Genomic DNA, 25436 nt, shown 5'->3' with positions numbered 1-25436 from the left:
CACAGCCTTCTGAAACGGTTTCAAGAAGATAAACATTTACTTTCAATGATTATCCAGGGTATTTTTCAAATAAAATCAACAGCGTTTCCTGATGCTTGTAATTGAACACAAATTACTTTAGCAAAGGCTTACGTGATTGTTAATTATATGCCGTGACGCTCGGCTTTCTGATTGGCTGAAAAGTACACACTGGGTAAGAGTGCGCTAGTCAGTTCGCGAAGGAACGGATCCTACTAGAGCGAAGGTTGTGGGTTCATGAATATTAATTACGTTGCGTGGCTGTCACTTGACGCTCCGGAATGGTTACCAAGCAACGCCTGTGCCTGCTCTTTTAATATTCATGAGCTCAGCGTTCTTCATAGTAGGATTCGTAATTTTCGTCAGCACTGCCTTCCTAACGACTTCCTCCTGTAATATAGATGCGCAGGATCGAGCTCGTGTCAAATGGAACAATGTAACGGATCGGAGTTGACAGCCTCAGTCGAGAGGTTACTGATTAATCACGGTCCGTCTCCATAACCGTAGATAAGGGCACGAGATCCGCATGAATGACAGGAGAATGACAGCAGGTCCGCATTCAGCATTTTAGTGTCTTCTTTACAAGGTAGGCACAAGAGGTGACTAATTTACCTGGGTCTTTTAATACCATATTGTGAACTAGTTATTTTTCTCTATTGGCAATATACATGAATACTGCATTAGTTCTGTTTCAATTACATAAATGACACTTGAGTAGCCTTACTAAAGTGTATCCAAGTTTAAATTTAAGGGTTCCATTCTGACACTAAAACACTTCACTCCAAGAGAATCTGACAGTTCCACAAAGAACTTTTCTAGTTTATCTTCAGAAAAGTGTATGGCAACATGACTGATCTTATAATGTACATGTGTTTTGTTTTTGTTTTTTAAACTTTTTATTTATTTAACGAAACCATGTAGCTAACTAAGTACCTTGTGCATCCGAAATGGATTTCGGAAGGTTCTGGGTGAACTCAAAGTGCTCGACAGAACCACTGAAGGACCTTGATTTTTAAAGTGAACGTACTTTAAAGTTTGTACTGTTTTGCCACTATGTTCATTTGGCATGAAGTTTTAAATTAGTCTTAAATGAACGGAAGAAACTTTCTTTACTGAAGGATGTACGAGCGAGGTGTTGGTGAAGCGAAGCGGCACCGAGCCGTGTTAATTTACGTCGTCCCATGCTGCGCTGGTTTTGATCGGACTACTAAGTAGGGATTTTGTTTCAGTGTGGAGGTAATGAGCAAATTGTTGTTGGCTCGTATGCTCTCTTCCTTCTGCCGTTCTGAGAAGACGTTTGTGGAGGTTTCATTTCTCTGAAGAATCTATCTATCTATCTATCTATCTATCTATCTATCTATCTATCTATCTATCTATCTATCTATCTATCTATCTATCTACCTATATACAGTTGTTTTCATTATTTTATAATTTACAAATTTCATAATTTGTTTCCATCCGTTGAATTTACAATCTATTAACTCGTTATAATTTTCTATAATTTTCTAGAGTTTTAGCACGATTATCCTATTAAGCCATTACATAAAACTGATCAATCTGCATATTTCTTTTAAATTAAGGCAATAATTAAACCTAAGTTTTCAGTTTAGTAGGTTGACATGGATGCATTATATCAATGACTTTTGAACGAAGTTGAAGAAAGTCGATTTTTATGAGATGGAATAATTTAAGAACTTATAATATATGTCGCTCCCTTTGGCAGGTGACAAGTCGACCTTATCAGACTCAGGCGTTTCAGTGAGTTGAAACATTACCCTGGCTCCAAAGACCTTTAAATACATTTCAAAAAACTAATTTACCACGTGGTGTAAAGTGAGATGTCTCCAGCCCTCCAACTGCCCAGAGCTGGTCAGAAACTTTTAGTTAAATGCCTCCCAGAGACTCCAGCAGTGGATGTTCATTAGGACCCTCAAAACTTATTTTTTCTTATTCTTTTTGTGACATTTTGTGCGTGCGAGACATAAGCCTGTCAATTTTATGAAGAATATTTCACTTGGATTTCTTCTTTGCACACAGACTAACATGTGGCTTTCTGTTGTTATGTCTTAAAGGATAATTCGCTTTGAATGGGGAACATAATCTGCATGCTACCCAAGTTCAGGCAGGATCTTACACAAGCCTGGAGTCGGGGAACGCACCTGCCTCTCTTCCTCGACTTGTAAACTCATTCATCAGCACCAGCCGTCTTTAATGGGATAAACTCCAGAGATCAGGTGAACAGCTGATCTAAACTCAAGTAAGACCATCCAGCTTCTTAATTTCTTCTTGATTGACATTTTACATCCTAAGGCCTCCGCATGGTACTCTGGTCGAAAGATCAAGACAAACTGTCCGACATGTCCACCGGGACGGAAAGGATAGAGATGAAGAAGGAAGGGGCTCCGCCAGCGTTCCACCACTCCAACGGGTCGGTCCATCCGGTTATATTACCTGACAGCCCTGAGGAGGTGCCCCAGACCCCTGGGGAGTACGAACTCACAGAAATGACCTCCATACCGGACCACAGTGATCAAGAGAATGAACGGCCAGACATGGTTGTCCTCGACTGTCGGGCCAACGCAAAGGGCCAGAGGGAAGAGGACGCGCTCCTGGAGAACGCCAGCCAAAGCAACGAGAGTGATGACACTAGTACGGACCAAAGCCCGGTGCCGCCGGCTCCTCTGAAGGAAACATCCTTTTCTATTGGACTCCAGGTTTTGATCCCTTTCCTGCTGGCAGGGTTTGGGACAGTTGCAGCTGGCATGGTTCTGGACATTGTACAGGTTAGTGAAAACCAATTCCTTGGTGTTAATTTGGATTATAGAGTTAAATCAATACATAAAAAAAATCACAATATTGAAATATATGTAAATAAGTTCTGGAATACAGTACACTCAAAGAATAAAGATTGCAAAAAGGGGTTTTCACCTTTCGGGTTACAATGTTTCATCAAACAGAAACAGAAACATTTTTAAGTGTGAAGAGCATTTTAAAAATTCCTAGAACCTTTTTCCTCTATTAAGAACATTTTGTGTAATGAAAAGTTTTGATGGATGTTAAAGTTTCTTCATAGATGCCAGTAAAGAACCTTTATTTTTATGAGATATTTTATGATCAAATTTTGTAAAGATGCACTCTATTAAAGGATAAACCATATAAATGTCAGTAGTAAAACTCGTTGTGACTGTGAGGTTTTGCATGCTTGTGATGCCGTTTACAGAAAGCCATCAGTCGAGTTTTTCAGATGATACCTGATACTAAGAGCAGCAGAGCATGTCTGACAGTGTTCAGATGGTAGATGTTCAGATAACAGGTTCTTTCCATACACATGCTGTTCCATGCTAAGGGTTTCCCTTGTCCCTAAGAGCATGTGAAAGAGTGTAATGGTGTTGATTTTCATGTAGAGGAAATCTACAGATTTGTGAACTAATAGGGTCTATTTTCAACCAGTGACAGATTGCCACTGAAATAAGAGATAGATTGATAGAGAGAAAGAGAGAGAGAGTCAGAGAGAGAGATAGAGACTTCCAGTGTACTCAATCCTGCAAGTGTGTGTATGTTTTACAGTAGGCCGGTTTAAAAATAAGGTGCACATCCCAGCTGACAGGTAGTATATATTTTTTTCAGTCACTAATGTCATAGAAGATCCAATTTAGGTTCCCCAAATACCTTTCAATGAATATTTCTTTTTTTAAAAGAACCATTTTAATTAGTGTGAAGAAGATTTGAATCATCTAAAGAACCTTTATCTTTAAGAGTGTAGGTGTATAATCTGCGCTACCTTCTGAAAAAGTGTTATTCTACAGATGGACGTACCGCATGTCTTTCCGTTGTACTCCGGTAGACACCAACAGGTAACCAAAACTGGTTAACCTTGGATTTTAGCAAAAACATTGGTGGTCCAGAGTCTCCGAGGTGGTGTTTTGTTTTTCGTGTAATACTTACCTCACTTCCTCAATTTCCTCTGTGAATGATAGAAATCAGGTTTACAATCCAAAGACCGATTGTTTATTACTTGTTATGGTTGTTTTTTGAGGAAAGGGTGTAGACCTATGGACTGGCATAGGGACATTTTATAACTTATTGTGAAAGAGAATTCACTAGTTGTTATTCAGCATTGTAAAACCACGAGGTTTAACGTCACTACATAATGCAGAGCTCCACACCCTTTGTAGTCTTAACCGGCATGGAAACTTGTTTTTCAGCCGACTTGGTGATTTTGCCTTTTACCCAGCTGATGTGGAATGCATTGTGCTAGAAAACCTCTAGTCAGACCTGTTTGCGCTAAAGTGTGCTAAACTATTTTTACCATAAGGACAACAGACTAAACATTAAGGCCTGACAGGAAGCCAGTTAGGGTTTAACACATCCACCGTCATCTCATTTTGATAGTATTCGATGCATACAAGCATAACCTGTCCTTTATTAACCTTCCATGAGCTGAGATCTTATAATATGTTTCTGTGTAGTTCCATTTAATGTTTGATCATATCATTGGCTTCTATTACTCAGCAGTGCAGCTGACTGATTTCAAGATTTGTGTCAGATGTCCTGTAGAGTAACTTGGGCAGGAACAGGTGCCGAAATTGTGCTTTTGTCTCCTAGTGTCAAACTAATGACTCGTTCTGTTTGCCGAACAGACTTAAATCATCTACTTTCCTTGATGAATGATTATTTAATTGCACTGAAATGATTATTTAGCCTGCTAATGTCAGTATTAATTATTTAGGGTAGGAATGCCCTGTCCTGTTCCTGGAGATCTACCATCCTTTATTTCGGTTTTTAATAGTTTTTGTTAACAGTAACAGCACTGTTACGATATACTGTAAATGGTGCTTCAAGATTATGTGGCTTGTTGTTTTTACTATTTAAATGAGAAGAATAACAATATATGTCCCACAGACTTAAATTGAAGAACCTTAACCATATCTAGATCTAAGTTGTAGGTTTTTTTTTGTTTTCAGCCAGTAAGCGACCACCCGCAATACTCTAGCAACCAATAGGAATTTACTAGCAACCTCATAGAAATAATATTGGTTGAGTGATGGGTAAGCACTTATCTCATTTTCCGGACAGTTTACAGATTATTAAAGGAATAGCTTACGCAAAAAATGAAAATCATCATTAATATTTCATCTCTCTGGTGTTTCTTTCTTCTGCAGAGCATGAAGGAAGGTATTTACGAAATGTCAATAAAAGTAAATTAACCATAATCTTCTTCAAAATATATTATTTTGTGTTCCACAGTTGTATTCCACTCTTTAAAATAAAGGTTCTTTATTGACATAGATGGTTCCATGAAAAATCATAACACCCATGGAACCACTAAAGGTTCTTTATAGTGGAAAAGGTTCCTTTAAAATTTTTAAAACGTACTTCACACTAAAAAACAATGGTTCTTTCAAGAAGTGTCTACTGGAAGGCTCATTGGAAAACCAAAAATGGTTCTTTTATGGCATCGCTACAAAATCACTCTTTTGGAATCTAATTTTAAAGAGTGTAGATTTGGAACAACATGAGGGTGAGTGATCAATACGTTTATCTAGAAACTCTTAGCATCCACATAGACCACTGCAGGTTCACCGGTGTTAAGCACAACCCAGGTTGGTAGAGCGTCCTCAGAATTCCTCTGTGAAACTTATATGCTGAGCCTTGGAGACCAAGGTGCTGGAACCGAGGAGCGTTGCCAGCCAACATTACACAATCCTGCAATCCGAGCCTCCCTCCCTCCGGGTGCATGCCTGCACTGCTGTGCGTCGAGTTCGCAGAACCCTCAGAGCCAGGACTGTGCTGTTCCCTGAAGACAACATCGTACTGGGGGAGGGACATGGACAGAGCAGAGGAGGTTCAGTCAAAGGGAACCGAAGACAAAGTGGCCGGGTGCCAGCTCCCAATTGATGTTCGTCCTTTTTTAAAAGTGGCCCCTGCACTGCCAAAGACTCAAGGAAAAAGAAACGGCCATTGAAACCCGCCCACTGGAAGCTGCACCGCTCAAACTCCTTAACTAGTGCTTTTTGCTGCTATTTGTAGAAGATTTAGTGTTTTTGTTATGTTTACCATTCGCTTTTACTTCAGCGTTATGTTAGCAGTGCCCGCCGTGCTTTTTCGCTCTCTCCTCATGTGGTGACAAGATGCTAGAATTGATTTAGCTAGTCAGTGTCAGGCCTGTAATTGCTGTGCACCAGTGGGAATGAGTCTAAAGATAAGCACACCTTCTATGTATTGATCTATACTGTCTGCTGCTGCATTGCTTCTAAGGCACTGCAGCCTAATGGAAAAAAACAGCCTGCCAGCTACCAGAGTCATCAACTTCAGACATCTAAAGTCGGACGCTTGGAAAAGGTTCAAATGGACGAGGGCATCAATAGATCTAAAACTGGCCTGAATGTAACATTGGCAGATGATAAGGTCAATGTTATCAGAGATTTCTCTCCTTCATAGCTCAGGAGATATAATTTGAGGTTTTATATATCAACTTTGTCTCAAAAATTCTCTTATATGGTCAAAATATCACAATTGTTTTCAGGCAGAATCATAATCCACAATCTTAACACAATTCATGTTGTTTTTAAAGGGATAGTTTACTCACAAATGAAAATTGTCTCATTAATTACTCACCCTCATGTCATTCCGTTGGTCATCTATGGAACACAAATTAAGATATTTTTAATGAAGTCCAAGAGCTTTCTGACCCTGTATAGACAGCAAGGTAACATCCACGTTCAAGGTCCAGAAAGGTAGTACGGACATTGTTAAAATAGTCTATTTGACATCAGTGGTCAAACCTTAATTTTATGAAGCTATGAGAATACTTTTTAGTATGCAAAGAATTTGTATTTGTTTTTATTTAACATGGTTTTCTCAGTTTTTTAAGTTTTAGTAACTTGTAACAGATGAGGCTTATAGATGGGCTCTAGACTGTTGTCTGGCTTTAATGTTCCATTGGGGTTTGTATTAAAAAGTGTCTCTTTCTCAATAGCACTGGACGGTATTCACAGAGGTGACTGAAGTCTTTATCCTGGTGCCTGCTCTCCTGGGCCTGAAAGGGAACTTGGAGATGACCCTCGCATCCAGACTGTCTACTGCAGTAAGTCCTTTAGTATAGTATCAAACACATGAGCTTTCCAATGGACATGATTCAAGATACAGATAAATCTTGATAAAATGGGACCTTTAAAAAAATTAAGGAATACTGAACAAACACCAGCATGTTTGTTAAAATCAGACTGAATCATCATCTGAATTTCATGACGCAATTTCAATTGCATTGTTTTCTTTCTTTTGTCTGGATGGTGACGGATGTTTGCTTTGTGCAGTGTGGGGAGGTGTGTTTAAGTTTTATGTTACTCCCGCTGGAAATATGATGATGAGTCATTCCTCCTGTCGAAACTAATGCACTAATATTCTTATTTGAAGGAAAATATTGGTATATCAGGGGTTAGAATATATTGATGAGCTGTCTGTGTGGTGTGTATGAGAGGTGTGCTGCAATTTTTAACAGACAGATGCTAAAATTGTCAAAAAACAAAAACAAAAAAAGACCAAAACATCATGGCGATGCGTTTTGTACAGGCAATCACCACTTACATTTTACACTTAGACTGCTGTTCAAGAGATTAGGGTCAGTAAGATCTTTAAGTTATTTTAAGAAACTAACACTTTTATTCGTCAAGGATGCATTAAATTGAATTCAATTAAAGTGACGTATTACTAGAGTTTTCTATTTCGAATAAATGCTGTACTTCCTGTTCAACAAAAAAATCCTGACAAAAAAAAAAACAAAAAACATGTAATATATGAAGCAGTGCAACTGTTTTCCACACTGATAATAATAAGAAATGTTACTTGAGAATCAGCATATCAGAATGATTTCTGAAGACTAAAGTAAAAATGCTGATAATTCAGCTTTGCATCACAGGGATAGATTACTTTTTAAAATATATTAAAATTGAAAATGTGTATTTTAAACTGAAATACAGTTTTACAAAAATGACTGTTTTACTGCATTTTTGATCAAATAAATGCAGCCTTGGTGAGCAGAAAAGATAAAAAAAAAACATTAAAATATAACCAAACCTAAGATTTTAAAGTGTACATGTTCTTCAAAACATGTAAAAATTATGTTTGTTTTTAACTGTATGTCTGTACAAACCTACATAAGAGGTTAATAGTAGTTGTCTGCTATTAAAAATTTTCACAACACTTCATTGTCCTTCACTGTAGTTATGTTAAAAGTAGGAAAATAACCATGTGTCCATTCTCTGAGATCTTAATAGGACATCATGTAGGACACTATGGTCAAATTAACATTATTTTAATCCTGTTAATCACATGGCCGTACACTCGATGTAGTGTCTCGGCTAGACATGGATGTGCCAGTTTTGTGGCAAAGCCAGACATTCTTCTGGGCTGTGGCTCTCTGAGCTCCCACCACAAGATTATATGTTTAATCATAAAACATCCTTCAGCAGCCCACGTTAGCTGGTTAAATCTAGGAGCAATGCTGTCAGGTGGCATTGTTTTTCATTAAATTTGAGTGCAGTGATTTAAAGTAACCATAATTAGTCATTCCAAAGTTTAATTTTGTCATCATTCGCTCACCTTCATGTCATTTCGGCCCTGTATTATTGTTTTAAAGGGGTCACATGATGCAATTTCAAGTTTTCCTGAATAGCCCATCATATGCTTTGACAAATTTTCTGTCCTTTGTATACCCTATTCTAAAAGGAACTTGAGGCAGAACATATCAAAGTGCTTATCCTTTTTTAAAATAGCTCTGATTTGCAAAAATGCTGCTGCTACTCAATGAAAAGTAGCTTTCTCTTTTTATTTGGACAAAGCTTAAGAGACTGTATAATGTCATCAGTATTTTGGCCCATTTTCTGGAAAGAGAAATACTGTACATTTTAAATGTGGATATTTGCTCAAATTGACTTTTTAAGCATGGCCACAAACATGCCACGAAAAATGTGGGGCAGTAAGAGTTATTTTTATTTTTATTTTATTTTGTATTTTTATTTTTCAGCAAGAATGCATTAAATCGAACAAAAAGTCATTTTGCAGCCATGTTGAACAGAAAAGACTTCTTTCAAAAACATTAAAAACTCTTACCATACCCAAGTTTTTGTATAGTTCATTTTAACTATTAAATTAAAGATCTTTGAATATTTAATTCAAATATTTCCTTCGGTGGAAAGAACCTTTTCCTTTATATGCTGTAAAATACGATGTAAACATCGAATGTTACATTTTTTTTAATAATCTGATTTTGTTTCAGATTCTAGCTATTTTAAAACATTATGTCATTAATTATGAAATAATAGTGTTGTTTTCTTGTGTCATTCCACAATTCCAGGAAGGTGACTAACCACCTGCTATTCAGTATTCCAGTAATATTAAGAGGGTGTTAGCTCTTGATCCTATTAAGCACTTGTTTGTCAAAATGTTAATGGTCACATAAACATGTATCATGTTTCTACAGCACAAAGCACCTAATCTGGCTTTGTGCCATGCGTGATTTTATCTGAGTTTGTGGACGAAAAACTAGAAATAAAGCTACGTGGCTCCAGCCGCTGTCTCTGCCAGAGGTTCCTCCCATCTCTGCTTCAGAAATGCACGGTTTATCGGTTTGTAGAAGTGTTGTGTGTGTGACCACCGTTGTGTTTTGCATAGATCGATTTGCATAGAGCTTATCAACATTACTCGGACCCCCACTTATCAGTAAGTGATAGCCTGTTGAGGGAATAGTTCACTCAAAAATGAAAAAAATAAAATGTAATTAACTTATAGTATCCACATATATTTCCAGTCTTGTATTATTTTATAAAGGCTGATACTGAGCAAAAAAAAAAAAAAAAATGCAAAAGCACCAACACTACTTTTCTGTTGCTTTTTGTCACCTGAGCTGGGTGTACTTATTTATTTTTGACATAAAAAAAACATCATTTTTTTTATTTTTGGCAACTGTAAAGACCCAAAGTGCCTTTGCCTTGCACCTCACTCCCAATATCTCTCAACGTGGGGGCAGGAGAGGCATCAGTGAATTAAAATGGAAAACAAAGAAACTTGCGTTACTTATTTGAAAGAGTAACTTTTTATTGTGAATTTATTTAAATTTACTAGTTATTTAAAAAAGTACTGATTACGTACATATCTCACATGTAATGCATTACCCCAATGCTATTCACTATTCATCTTTCCCTCTGGCAAAGCCTATTAACCATATCTCATTTGTGAACAAATAATAGTTACACTACAAAAAAAAAAAAAAAAAAAAAAAAAAACTTTGGGGCAACAAAATGAAAGGATATACAGTAGTAGCACTTTGTCTTGTTTTTCAGTAAATAATACCTAAACATCCTTCAAACAAGATGAATGTTCATAAAGCAAAAAACAAATATGATGTATATTTACTGAACTATATGCAAAAAACTAAACAAAAACAAGAACTCTTTGCCAGAAAAAAAAATGCACCATTTAAATAGTGAAAAGTTTCTCAAGTTCAACTCCCTGACTCAAATTCTGATGCTACTCATTGTAATTCTCTGGAAAGGAATGACTGTCCCATTACTTTGTGTTCAGTGGAAGAAATTAAGCCATGAGGGTAAGTAAACAATGACAGTATTCTGAATTATTTTTTGAATCTTACATGAGCAGTGGAAGTAGCCCAGCCAGCTCTGTTTCCCTCTCACGCCATGTGTGTGAGAGAGCTACACAAGGCAGGACACAGTGCGGAAGAGTCACTGTGACCGCCGGAGTGGGGTCACCTCAGCAAGCAGCAGGCAGTTGGCACTGACTCAAGAGCTCCTTCCTTTTGCCTCATGAAGGCCCTGTGCGCACATACACACACATACATTTACTTCACTGAAACAGCAACGACTGCCCCACGAACGGCCTCTCCTGCCTGCTTTTTCCTTCATCCTGTTGCACAGGATATTTGTAACATAGTAGCGTTGCTAATTTGCTGTTATTGTAGTTTGAGTCAGAACAGAAATTAGATTGCAGGAAAAAAGAAAGAAGTGTTGTTTTTCCTCCTGCATGGTGAACACTGAATGGACGACAAGGATTTGTAGACATGCAGAATCATTTTTTTTTTTTTTGTGATTAACTTTTTATTATTATATTAATAAAATAACATCCATTCAAACAAACAAACATGAAAGAGGGAGCAACAGACATATTATCAATAATTTACAATCTAAAATGCAGAATCAGTTATTGAGGCTTTAATTGGCTGTTTTATCACTAGTGTTATTGCAAACTTCAGCATGTTATGCATCCTGCCCGAAATCGTGCAGCTTTTGAGTTATACTCTTTTATGAGTGATCAGATAAACCATAAACATCCCATAAAATAGTTATGCGGCACCAAATTTCAGTGTTTTCCTGTTAAAATATCTAAAACATCCTTTAAACAAGATGCATTTACTTGAGAAGCACTTTTGTTCATTATTAATATTTTTAATAATATTTTTTTAATTAAAATAAAACACTGTGTGTGTGTGTGTGTGTGATTATTGTAAAATTAAAATATATTATGAATTATAATGTGAATTAATTTAAGTTTTATGCACAAAAAAAACGCTGTAGGGAAATAAAACATCGCAAAAATTATTTACAGTGCAGAAAATGCGGTGTTTTGTCTTGGTGTTTCAGTAAAAATACCTCAGACTCCTTTGAACAAGAGTAATTTACCTAATATTTAATTATTTATTCATTTAATGATTGATTGATTAAACACAGTTTTGTGAGAGTTATGCAAACAAACAGTGTGGTGACAATGTGGTAAGAAAATGTGTTATTTAAACTAAATTTAAAACATGTCTCTAAATTGTAAATGTGTCAAGAATTTTAATAGAAAAGAATAAAATACTGATTATAAAAGAGGTTGCAATGTACCTTTAAATGAAAGAAATTAGTACAGCTTTGGGCTGTTTTAAGCCAAGAAGTAACCACCTAGCACCCATCCAGAACAGCTGAATAGCAACTGCATAGAAATGTGTGAAAACCACCCAGAAAACCTTAGCAATAGAAAAAGAAACATCCGACAACACTCTTGCATTGTGGCAGCGACTTTTGTACCAGTAAGCAGAGCTCCCATTTTCTTCAGAATATGTAAAAAATCGAGTTTATTTTGTCATGCAGTGTGTAATTGAGTTTTTAGAGCAGTGAAGTGTTGAGTTCACAGGAAGCTCAGAAGTGCTGCAGCTCTTTTGAAACATAATGAAAGGCTACAGTGAGGTGCACTGAATGTCTAAAAGAGACTGCTGGGCTGTCAGCCTCTGTGAAATGCATTCTGTACACGTAAACTCAGGCCATTCTGTTTCCTGTCTCATTTAGCAAAGAGCACTGGTTCCTTCACTTTTGTGTGTTGGGCTGCTGTACTAGATTTGCATTTAAGAAACTGTAGGCCAAAGTGTACATTTTCAGACATCACACACATCATACATTGATGTATTTAAAATTGAATGAGGACATTTTTGGACTGTTTATTTTTAAATATCATTCTGCAATCTGCAATACTTATTTTTTTATTTTGTCAAATGCATTTATTTTTTCTGCATGCATGAAATTCCCAGATAGGTATATGTAGCTAAAATATACTGTATATATTGCATGCATATATATATATAGGCTATATATATATATATATATATATATATATATATATATATATATATATATATATATATATATATATATATATATATATATTGTTACTGTAGTTTTGATAAAACAAATGCATCCTTGGTGTACAGAAGAGAAATTCAAATCCATTATAAAAGATCAGTAAAGCTAATTGAAAATGCAAAGTTTTGCTTTGGCAACTAGCTGAAATAGAATTTGGTTTTTAAAATTTGATTTATTATTTTATTTAACATTCGGTTTACATTTTAGGGATAGTTAACTATAACAACCCTACAGTAAAGTATTCAGTTGGTAGTTTGCTAGTATTCCATTGCATTAATTCATAATCTGTTTTTACATCAAATTTTATAAGGATGCTACCATATCGATGACCTCAGAGCTAATAGCCAAAAAAAACTTTTGTTTTCATAGGAGTTTTCTGTTTTGTAACAGAAAAATATTTAGGTAGTTTTGGCCCGTCTGAGTGTGTCCAGGTCAGGACAGGCCTTGTCCCATGATACAGAGAGCCTCTGTAGAGCTGGAGCCACTTGACATTAGTGTCTGTACTGAGAGAGATGAGATAAGTAGGGAGAGGAAGATAAGATGCATCTGTCCAGCTAATCAAACCCTCTTTTGTCTTGTAAACTGACCACTGTTTGTTCTAGTGAAAGCTGGGCCGAAGGCGCCTGAGCAACAGCAAAATGTATGTTTCCTGCCATATATGTTTCATTGTTTCCTTTTCATAGAAAGATCACTGTTTAATGATGATCCTATTAGCACTATTAGATGTTATGTGGTTCTTAATGGCTCTTGCAGTGTGCTTCGTGTAGTTCAGCGTGAAACAGAATATCCAGTGGGAAATAATGTAGGAAGGAGCTTTGTTTTATCCATTGAGATTTGATTGGATCATGAAATGTAGAACTATGATATTATTAGGCTTTTGTCTGCTTGAAGTATTCAGCATTAGCACGCAACCCTTCCTGCACCAGTCGCACTGTGAAGGACTCCTCAAATCATGCAGCTTTTCTGAGCGATCAGAAATACAATAACAAGTAAAACAGCATCTTAAGCGAGATCAGTGTTGCTCGCTCTGAGGAAAGTGTGCTGTGGTCAATCTATAATGGGAGCATTTGTAAATGGACTTCCTGTGTTCTCTCCTCCCCCTCTCACCAGGCTAATATTGGACAAATGGATACGGCGAAGGATATGTGGAAAATGATCATGGGAAACCTCGCACTAATTCAGGTTGGAGACCTTCTAAAAATATCAATCCTGTTTGTCTAATGTGCATGCAAACTCTTCAGTTCACAAAGGCTTTGTTCCGGCAAGCAGTGGATTTTTTGGCCAATCTGACTGTGAATCAAGTAAATACCGTATTTTTTGGACTATACGTCGCACTTTTTTTCATAGTTAGGCTGATCCTGCGACTTATAGTTAGGTTCGACTTATTTATCAAAACATTTAACATAAACCAAGAGAAATGAACCAATAGAAAACATTACAGTCTACAGCCACGAGGGGGCGCTCTATGCTGCTCAGTGCTCCTGTAGCATACCACTGAAGACATAGAGCGCCCTCTCGCGGCTGGAGACGGTAATGTTTGTGCTTGGTTCTAAATAAATGCGACTTATAGTCCAGTGCGACTTATATATGTTTTTTACATTTAGTAAGACATTGAATTAGATTTGTTCTGTTTTCATTTTCATTTTCATTTTAGTTTACTTTTTTAGTCATTAGTCATTAATTAGTTTTTTTATATATATTTCTCTTAAGCTTTAATTGAATTTCCTTGCTAATTTCAGATAGAATTCAAGGCAACATTCATTTTAATATTGAAGTTAAATATTTTTTTAATATTTACATTTTATTTAGTTTCATCTTTGTTTAATTTACAGAAATAGATCTTTAAAGGGACACTAAGTAGGAATTACTCCCATCTAGTGGTGAAATTGTATTTTGCATTCAAACTAATTTTGCTCTCCAGCGCCTCGCTTTTTCAAATGCGCGTTGCATCTACGGTAGGCGATATGTACCAAAAAGCTTTGACAGGATGTCTTCTAATAGCACTTCATCGAGTTTTCCTTCAGGTGAACAGGTGTGTTATTTCAAACAAACTGCAACATGACAACTAACAAACGAATGTTACATTATGAATTACTGACTGTGGAAAACATGAAATATTGTAATTAGTAGTTATGTCTAATTTATTCGTTATATTTTCTGAATTATATGCATTGTTAGATATAAAAAAAAAATTATAATATAGATTGTAACACTGACTTACCTGTCGAGAAGAAAACTGGCCACTTCAGCGTCTCTTTTGAAATCTTTATCCAGCATTAGCTCTTTCCACCTAGAAAAAGCTTCCCCGACATTAACTCTTGTTTTCTGTAATCTACGGTCACGTTTCCTTTTACGTTCTATTTTTGACTGTTTTGGCGACGATGTTTTCTTCTCCTGTGGCGCGGCATATGTATGGTCCATAATAAGAATGCAATCCAGACTTTTAAACTTGCCGGTGCAGTTTCAAGCGCCTCTCACTGCTCTGCACCTGTGTTTCTGGCTCTGACCGAAAACGCGCTGTGGAAACGCCTTGGCTTAGTACTTTTTGTCCCTCTCTGCTATTATAGTTTTGCAAGATGGCGGAACTACATGGAAGCCTCCGTCGACCTACCCGTCCCATGTATATAAAGATAATAAATTCTTCATTTACAAGGATTAGTTTAAACATTGGCATAGGTATTTGTACACCATTGAGGGCATATTTATGAATAAAAATATTGATTTTAGATAATAAAATACCTAAAAAGTTACTTATTGTCCCTTTAATAGTTTACGCCATATGCAGTATGTAGTTTTGACTGAAGCTGTTCAAATGCATATTTTTCATAATCGTTCCTTATGTAGTGAGATGTATATAACATTGACTATGTAGTGAATATTGAATTAATGAACGAGTCAGCAGTTTCAGAAGAAACAGATCAGATTTCATCTCCTAAAGATTTGTCAGATTTGGGTGCAAAGTCATTGCTACAATGTCACATATCATGTGAGGTTTGACATTTCCAGATTGCATTCTTGACTTAACAGTTATGTAATGATTGGGTGATCTGTTTCTTGGAAATGACCCCAAAACCCAATAATAACACTAATGATGAAAGAGAACAAAGTAAACTTGACATGAAGACTTTGAACTTCAGGAAGGTGAGAGGGGTTTGAGTTCATCGTGTCCCTTCTGATTTCAGGTTCAGGCCACAGTAGTCGGCTTCCTGGCTTCCATCGCTGCAGTCATTTTTGGCTGGATTCCAGAGGGTAATTTTAAGATGGGCCATGCCGTCCTGCTCTGTGCCAGCAGCGTGGCCACTGCATTCATCGCTTCTTTGCTGCTAGGTGAGTAAAGAATAAAGGTCAAAAATAAAGGTTCTTAATTGCCATTGATGGTTCCATAAAGAATCTTTCACAAAATCTTATACAAAAGGTTCTTAACCATCGAAAAAGGTTATTTAGATGTGTATATACCTTTAGGGATATAGGGATATAACAATATAGTTAGCCCGTGGTTCAATACATTCCTCAATTTTTTTTAAACTGCTGTACACATCTGTATACTAGAGAAAAAAACGGATATTATTTTATGTCTACTATTTTATTTTGAAATAAGTATTATTTTTCCTATTTTACCCAAATTAGGATGAATTGATGAGATGAAACATCTAAAATAAATAAAGAAAATAGGATGAAACAACTAATGTTTGTATCATTTATACTGGACACCAGAGGGCACCCTTGTGCAGAAACGTCACATATGCATCACAGAAGTAATAGAACAGCGATAGCGATTCCTTTGCCGATATTAAGGATTTCCTGAAGCTGTTGTAACTAGAAGGGATATAGCTATGGTTGGAAGTGACATAAAATCTCACCAGATGGACGGGAAAAAAGTGAAAGAGAAAATAACATATATTAAATGAACAGTAAAGAAGACAACTAGTGAGTCTATGTTGTAGCAAATTCTTTTGAGCCAAAATCTTTTAAAAAAGAAGACAACTAGAGAACTAGATTTTGCTAAACTTGCGTCACTTCTGGCCGTAGCTGTATCCCTTCTAGCCACAAATCCTTCAGGAAATCCTTAATATGGACAAAGGCATCACTATCGCTGTGACTAAATAAAGAGAAGAGAGAATGTTGAAACATGAAGACAATAAACACCTGACTGTGACAATATAAGGTTTATCAGTGTTTTTCAAGCCATCTCTGGTATATTTTTTATAATAATTAAGTATCTTTATAATCCATTGCCAATCAACATTGCCTTTTTTACAGTATAGAATTTATTTCTGCCCCATTCGGTGACAAGAAGCCACATCGGCTCACGTTCGACTGATGTTGTGGAGTAAAAGCATGTTATGATGTTCTCTTTTGTTGGACAACAGGTTTTAGAAATGCTTCTCATTGCAAATTATTACAAGCCAAGATGCTTTTTCAGAAGAGCGTTATAAGCAGGAAGACGTCTGCTCATCCCAAACCATAGTAGACTCACAGGAACACAAACAGAACCCGTTTTGGAGAAAAAAATGCACAGAAAATATTAAAACACAATTCACAAGCACGTATTGAACTGTGGCATCTCCAGTTTCTACAATGTGTACTCGCAATATGTATTTTGTTATAGTGTTACTTTTAAAAAGTTTTCTGTTGAATAAAGCATGTAGAGTTTAAAGCGTAATGACAACCTAAAAAGAATCGTTCTAGCTGAGGCGAGTAGCAGCTAATGCTTGTTTTTGAACCTGGAAAGACAAAGCAACTCTGAAGTCTCCTTTCAACACTAGAGTGGAAATATATCCTCCAAACAGGAGGTATCAAAACAGAAGAATGTCTATTCACAACTCACAATCTCCTGTGTTAATTCCACCATTTCATCGCTAACTTGACAAATCTTTCCTCTTCTCTTCCGCCCAGGTCTTATCATGATTGGAGTCATCATTGCATCCAGGAAGGTTGGCATCAACCCAGACAATGTGGCCACCCCCATTGCAGCCAGCCTCGGTGACCTGATCACCCTGGCGCTGTTGGCTGGCATCAGTACGGGCCTGTATAAGGAGCTCGGTGAGTGGATGCTTCAGTTTTATGACTGAGCTCTCGGGGAACACTGGCGTAAATGGATATCTACTGTCAGGCAGATATATGAGCAGGCAAAGAAATTTTGTAGATTCACATACATTTTAGCCGATAACTTGTGAACTTGTGTTTGTATTTCCTAACTGAAGATATCAGAAGTCATCATCTTCTTTAATTACCGTATTTTTCAGACTATAAGTCGCACCTGAGTATAAGTCGCATCAGTCCAAAAATACGTCATGATGAGGAAAAAAACATATATAAGTCGCACTGGACTATAAGTCGCATTTATTTAGAACGAGGAGAAACCATTACAGTCTCCAGCTGCAAGAGGGCGCTCTATGTCTTCAGTGTAGACTACAGGAGAACTGAGCAGCATAGAGCGCCTTCTCGTGGCTGGAGACGGTAATGTTTTCTCTTGGTTCATTTCTCTTAGTTCATTTCTCTTGGTTCATGTCAAATTAATTTTGATAAATAAGTCGCACCTGACTATAAGTCGCAGGACCAGGCAACTATGAAAAAAAGTGGGACTTATAGTCCGGAAAATACGGTAGCCAGGTTATGCCACCTTCTGTATCAGAAAACTTCCTCTGCAGAGGAACAGTCAGGGAGAAAATACATGGCATCTCAGCACTTGCTTGATGATCCAGAAATAACAGCAGCAAATCAACATGATTTCTGAAGGCTCATGTGAAACCGAAGACTGGAGTTATGATGCTGAAAATTCTTCTTTGCATCAGAAGGAATAAATTACATTTTAAAATGTATTCAAATAGAAAAACTGAACAGTTAAACTTTTTTGTCCTTTCGGGTTATCATGGTTTTTGTATACTTTTGATTTTCATGAGTAATACATTCAGTCAGATAAGATTTCCATAAGTCATCATGCTGAGTCACGTTAGAGCGTAGTGGAGCTTGTTGGGGCATGTCGGGGCTTGTGAACGCCACCTGCTTTGTGAGTTTCTTTGGTGCACCTGTCTTTCCCTTTAGACCACATAAAGTAACAACATAAAGTTGAAGTTTAGATATTCTAGTTAAGATTGCAATTCTAGTTGAGAGTTCAGTAACACCTTGGTGTTTTGATGTGTGGTGAACAGTACTGAAGTGAGAGTGTGCATAAGGAAACATTTATGGTAAAGACTGATTCCATGTTTATGTCTTATCAAACCTCACAGACCAAGCCGTCTGCATGTAAACATGTAAAACAGCCAAAGTGAAAATAGTAGCTTAACCAAGCTTCCATCTTAGCCAAAATTGTACCCAAAAGAATATTGTGTAATTGTTATTTCTCAGCCAGCTTTGGTTTGGAAACTAACTGAACTGGTGTTGAATTCCACAAGTCTTGCATTAAACATGTTATTCATGACAATTCAATCTCGAGTAGAGTAGAGATTCATATTTTATGACCATTATTTTACAATGACTTCAGAATTAAAGTGTATTATTTTTCCTGTCTTACTTTTTTAAGTGTAATAATAATAATATTTCCATTCAAAAGTTTTAAAAGGCATTCAATTTTTAAAAAAGTTCATGTATCTCTCTCTCTCTCTATATATATATATATATTTGTGTGTGTGTGTGTGTGTGTGTGTGTGTAAACCATTATAAATTATGTGTGTACGTATAATTATGTGTATGATGATTTTACAGTAACATATATTTATATATTATATCCATATTTATAATACATATAACATATATTAATTTATTATACATTACATATATGTATTACATAAAGGTGTCTATGTATAATTTATAAACATATGGAGATGTGAACATTTATTGAATTTGTCTTTTTTTTTTACAGAATACAATGACTATGCCAACCCGTTGGTTTGTGCCTTCTTTGTCGCCCTGACACCCTTCTGGGTCCTCATCGCCCGGCGGACACCTTCCACCCGGGAAGTGCTCTACTCAGGGTGGGAGCCGGTCATTATCGCCATGGCCATCAGCAGGTAGGAACATTTCCTCATTCCTCTTTATGACGGATGGATCACTCACTTGGGCTGACACCCATATGTCAATCATTTATCTGACACCACAGATGCAGTATCTTTGTTTCGTTAAAATGAGATTGAACTTCTTTTGAAACAGTGTTGGAGGCCTTATTCTGGATAAGACAGTATCTAACCCTAACTTTGCTGGAATGGCGGTGTTCACTCCTGTCATCAACGGTGAGACTTCTTATCACCTTATGTTTTATCGGGTGTGTTTACTAGCCCTTACTATGACACACCAGAGATCATTGCATGAATTGTTTGCTTTGCCCTGCTGCAGGTGTGGGCGGCAATTTGGTGGCGGTTCAAGCCAGTCGAATCTCCACATACCTGCACATGAACGCCTTGCCCATAGCAGAGCCCAGCCCAGCCCCGCAGAAATGTCCAACTCCCTGGAGCTCGTTCTTTGGCTCAGGTGAGTGATATGAACAACCAGCTGCCCAAGGTTTTGCAAAGACTTCACTAAATATTGCTAGTAGCGTATTTGCCTGTATTGTGTCTTAATGACTTCTGTAACAGTACATTTACTCTCTCCTCAGCTCTCAACTCACGTTCTGCCAGAGTGCTCTTCCTCCTGGTCGCTCCTGGTCATCTGGTCTTCCTGTACACTATTAACTCTATGCAGGGTGGACACACCACTCTCACCTCCCTCTTCATTGCATTTTATCTGGCCGCGGCTCTGCTTCAGGTATACTTTAGCATCTAGGTTTAAAATAAATGTTTAATAGTGTTTCTGGCCTTCATGTGGGATTTTTGAGAGAATGCTATGGAAAAAATATTAGGTTCATGTCAAAATCAAAAGGAATATATATATATGTTTTTTTTTGTTTTGTTTTTTGCATTGGAACATAACTTTCTCATTGCTATAATGCAAAAAGTTTATACATTTTACAAATACATCATTGTTCAAATGTTTGGGGTCAGAAAGATTTTAAAATTATATAGTTTTATTCAGCTAGGACAGCAAAAGAATAATTTATGTTACAAAATATATTTATTTTAAATATATTCTGTTCTTTTGTCCAAAGAATTCTGGGAAAAATAAGCACAACTTGTTTTCAACACTTAAAATAAGTGTTTCTTGAGCAGCAAATCAGCTTATTAGAATGATTTATGTAGATCATGTGACACTAAAGACTCTTGTAATGATGCTGGAAATCACAGGAATAAATGAAAAATATTTTATTATAGAAAACAGTTATTTAAATTTTAATGACAGTATTATTGTTTTATTGTAAATCAAACACAATTTTTTTGTATTTATTATTATTAATTAAAAAATGTTTTTGTGACATATCAGGACTCAACTCTGTATAATGACATGGGTATGACACAGGTATTACAAGGAGAAGGTGACTTATGAGGACATAACCCATGTCCCCACTTTTCAAAACGCTTATAAATCATACAGAACAAGTTTTTTTGAGAAAGTAAAAATGCACAAAGTTTCCTGTGAGGGTTAGGGTTAGGTGTAGGGTTGGTGAAGGGCGATAGAATTTAGTTTCTACAGTATAAAAACCATTACGCCTATGGGATGTCCCCAGTTTTCACAAAAACAAACGAGTGTGTGTGTGTGTGTGTGTGTGTGTGTGTGTGTGTATGTGTGACCCAGGACCACAAAATCCAAATTTTTTGAATAAATAAGCCTTCCACTGATATATGGTTTATTAGGATCAGAAAATATTTGGCCGAGATACAACTATTTGAAAACCTGGAATCTGAGGGTGCAAAAAAATTTAAATATTGAGAAAATCACCTTTAAAATTGTCCAAATTAAGTTCTTAGCAATGCATATTACTAATCAGAAATTAAAGTTTTAATATATTTACAGTAGGAGATGTACAAAATATCTTCATGGAATATCATTTCTACTTAATATCCTAATGAATTTTGGCATAAAAGAAAAGTCAGCAATTCCGACCCATACAATGTATATTTGGCTATGGCTACAATTATACACCATTGACTTAAGACTGATTTTGTGCTCCAGGGTCACATATAATACTTGCATATGTGCACACATATAGGCTACACAAAATATCATAACTTTCTATTTTTGCATCCTGGTGATTTCCGTCCATTTCCATCATGTTGACACATTCTCTTCCGGTCTAGGTTGTGATCCTGCTGTACCTTGCAGACTGGATGGTTAATTGGATGTGGCATCGAGGGATGAATCCTGACAACTTCTCCATTCCCTACTTGACTGCCCTGGGAGACCTGCTGGGGACGGGCTTCCTGGCTCTGTGTTTCCACATCCTGTGGCTGATTGGAGATAGGGACACAGATGTGGGTGATTGATCCACGCTGCTTCCTTTGACTCTGTCCAAGCAACACAAATGTCTTTATTTATAATGCCACATAGAGAAATATTATCTATATTGTTATGGCTGCATTGGCTACCATGATTATATGGATGACATTATTGCTTTGGTATTGATATGTAATTTCATGGTTGTTTAGCTACAGGGAGAACAACAATCCTCATTATTTTTCAATGGGGATGTTCGGCCCAATTTTATGGCCTGTCGCATTGGCTGCATGTAAAGATGACATCAACCTAAACTTGAAATATTTCACGAGAGGCAAAGGAACACAGAATGCTACATCAGCAAGTGCTACAAAATAGTGATATAAATGATGTGTTTTGAGGGCGGTACTCACAGCCTTTGCCAACTAAAAACAAAATAACATATTTGGACCATCACAGAGTGACCTAAATAACATTTCAGGCTAAAGATTAAAAGAGTCACTTACTGTATGTCTTATAGTAGAGACTGAATCTCAAAGGGGACCTTTTGATGATAAAACATGCATATACAGTAGATATCGCCTAATTTAACAAGCAATGCTATGTTTTCAGGATCTAAATTTGCTTTAATAGCTGTGCTTATGGTTACTGAGAGGGATAGTAGCCCAAAATGCTTTACTGTTTCATTGAAATTCTCAAATTGTGCAATGCGATGAAAAAGGCTCATGGGCTGTTTACGCTCGGCACCTAAAGGGTAAAATATCAGACTTTGCCTCATTTGCGTATACATTTCTGTTACGTGGGCAAACGTCTCACCCAGTCAAAGGCCTGTAATATTGCACATGAGGCCGTCCACGTTTGTTACTCTCCAAAATCTCTTCAGTGGACTCACAATACTGGGGCAGTTAATCGATTTGTAGTGATGGTCAACAAAGTGGTTATTTTAAAAGGGCTGTGAATTCTAAAAAAAAATTGGCTGTCAGAACCTTTTCATCAAAACAGAAATCATATTTGACAATGCACTCTTAAAGGCTTTCCAAATCCCAATGAATTTATTATTCTATTATATAGAGTATTTATACAGTTGACCCTTTGCTAAGCTCTGCCTCCCTTGGATACTGTTGCTAAACCTGATAATAGTTTTACAGAGCACGTCAAGGGACAGAACTGGAGTTTCTATGATTTTTTAGTTAAAAGTGCTCACAAAGTGTCCAAAATAAATGGGAAATTATTCTCATGTGAGATGAAGAAAGCATGCATTGCAAAGCATTTTATCTGCCGTTTTCCTTTAAAGAAAAATGCAGACACTGCAAACTCAAGGCAAAAAAATACTTACCACAATCAATTAAAAAGAGAAAATGCCCCTTTCACAGCTCAGTTAACTTATGGATACACATTTGCATAATACACTGTAAAATGATTTTTCACTGTAAATGAAGTTGTAAAATAAAAGATTACTGGAGCATATTTTACCTGAAAATACTATTTCAGTCTTTTGACTTTGCAAAACTTTACTAGCAGTTTCTGAGTGAAAATTGTTTCAAAGTAAACCCTCACCAAATTATCCAAGCTTGTTTGTTCAGGATTTTTAATGCAAAGCTTAGCGAAAGGTCAATTGGTGATTTCAATTAGATCAAACTAAAGAAACACGAAACGCTCTGCCTTAAAAGCCTTTTCATAAAAGGACCGAAGAATATCTGTAGAATCATGCAAAAAATTAAAAATAAATAATAATAATAATTGAAAAAAGGGCTATTTTTACATCTACACCTCTGCATGCTTTAGCAAAAAAAAAAAAAAAAAAAAAAAATGTTGAACCAGCTCTCTGAATGATTTGAAGCCATGCTTGATTTTAAATGTAGTTTCTTTCCTACTGGAAGAGGAGAGAAATGGTTTCCTTTTGAATGTTTTTATGAGATTAATGCCACTCAGAAACACTTGAAGGGCTAACAGGATGGCTAGCAGCTAGTCTGTAGCTACCTCAGTTCTCAGCCATTAAAAAAAATCCCTAATCAGTGGCTGTCAGTAAACTAATTTTAATGACTAGCCAGGCCTTATAAAGCAACTGACCTCTATTTATCGACAGTATGTTAATGCTAGCATGCAACTGCTAAAGGGCTGTTTAGAAACATCGCTCCATTCGCGCACATCTCACGTCATCAGCAGAGTAGTGGAATTTGTGCGGGGCACATAACATAAAAAACTTCACACCCCTTTATTTTTACTGTAAACTTTGTTTTCTTTTCTTAAATGTCTGTTGTTGTTGTTTTTAACTGTACAAGTGTGTTAAGGCGAGTTCTAGTGTCATATGTTTGTTGCAAGCACATTTCATGTCACAATAGATCACTGTGCACAAGATGTACTGTAATGTCAGACTTTACCACAAGAGTTCGCACTTGTGCAACGAGAGCATGCGGCTCCAATGTGTTTTACGCACACGCAGATATGTTTATACCACAATTATGCATTCAACCATCACGAATATTACTGTGCAGCTGACCGGTGCTGCCATTGTACCATGACAGCTCTCTATAGGTGTGAATATTTCTTCAGGGGACGGGAGGCTTTGTTTATTTATTTCTATAGATGCGACAAAGCTATTTGTAAATAATATATTTATTCTATAAATGTTTATTTTTCATTTTGTTGCATTTTTTTTTCTTCTTCTTTGCATTGGACCAGTAGCGATGTTTACTGTATGTTTATTAGTCATTTTTTTTTCTTTCTTAACAAATAAATGAAAGTTTTTTGGTGCCTAATATCCAGCAAAACCTCACATCGATCTGGTTCGTTGAATTGAGCATGTAATATGCCTTAACAAATCACAAACAAGGCTCAACACATAGGTTTATAGGTCTTCTGATCTGATTTTTTTTTTTTTATTAATTTTCATATTGTATTTGATTGATTTGTGTACACAAATCATCCCATCCGTTGTTCTTCCAGGGCAGATGTATTGTGGTAAAGTCATCCAAAGCAAAGCCACCGAGATCCCCATGAGTTTTAGAATAAATTAATATTTACTTGTGGGTTGTCTAGTCTGTCACATGTTCCCTCTAATCAGTAATCTGTGTATAACTTCCTACAAGCAAACGTAACCTTCCCTGAGTTAAATTGGCCATGAGGGTCAGATCCCACCGCCTCTTAAGCAAGACTAAAACAAATTTACCAGATTACCCAAATGTGTACAGCTAGTGATGGTAAGTGGTTATCTGAGTGCTTTGATTTGTTCCCCATCAGTTTCTGCCCTGCCGCTGCGTCAGTCTGACACTGTTATGGGGACCTAACAGAGGTACTTGTAAATTGCTGGAAATAAAAGATTATATTATTTCATATGACTGCCCTGTGCTTTTCTGTTTTCATTCCATTTGACACAGATTTAAATCTTTTGAAATTCTAATCAAATCAACATAACGTAATATGTGT

The 25436-nt window shown here is 36.6% G+C and overlaps 1 protein-coding gene across 1 annotated transcript; it reads left to right on the top strand.

The window, feature by feature from the left end:
* The first annotated feature begins 384 nt into the window (after positions 1-384).
* On the top strand, positions 385-25349 carry LOC113055498 (solute carrier family 41 member 1-like). Its single transcript, XM_026221858.1, has 11 exons — positions 385-604; positions 2091-2801; positions 6998-7105; positions 13818-13889; positions 15890-16034; positions 17604-17750; positions 19570-19717; positions 19857-19936; positions 20040-20174; positions 20299-20447; positions 21875-25349. The coding sequence occupies exons 2-11, from the start codon at positions 2337-2339 to the stop codon at positions 22058-22060; spliced, it is 1635 nt and encodes a 544-aa protein (XP_026077643.1). The 5' UTR covers positions 385-604; positions 2091-2336; the 3' UTR covers positions 22061-25349.
* Positions 25350-25436: the final 87 nt, after the last annotated feature.

This window comes from Carassius auratus, chromosome 36, assembly GCF_003368295.1.
Source record: "Carassius auratus strain Wakin chromosome 36, ASM336829v1, whole genome shotgun sequence".
NCBI classification, from domain to species: Eukaryota; Metazoa; Chordata; class Actinopteri; order Cypriniformes; family Cyprinidae; genus Carassius; species Carassius auratus.
Note: the sequence above shows the minus strand (reverse complement) of the source record. Positions and strands in the feature narration are given on the sequence as shown.

What these genes read in the sequence shown, in the direction of transcription:
- LOC113055498 (XM_026221858.1), top strand. Translation starts at nt 2,337, where the DNA reads ATGGTACTCTGGTCGAAAGATCAAGACAAACTGTCCGACATGTCCACC. An exon ending in CATCCAGACTGTCTACTGCA is followed by an intron (nt 7,106 to 13,817) that starts GTAAGTCCTTTA and finishes CCCTCTCACCAG; the next exon opens with GCTAATATTGGACAAATGGA. An exon ending in GAGCTCGTTCTTTGGCTCAG is followed by an intron (nt 20,175 to 20,298) that starts GTGAGTGATATG and finishes CTCTCTCCTCAG; the next exon opens with CTCTCAACTCACGTTCTGCC.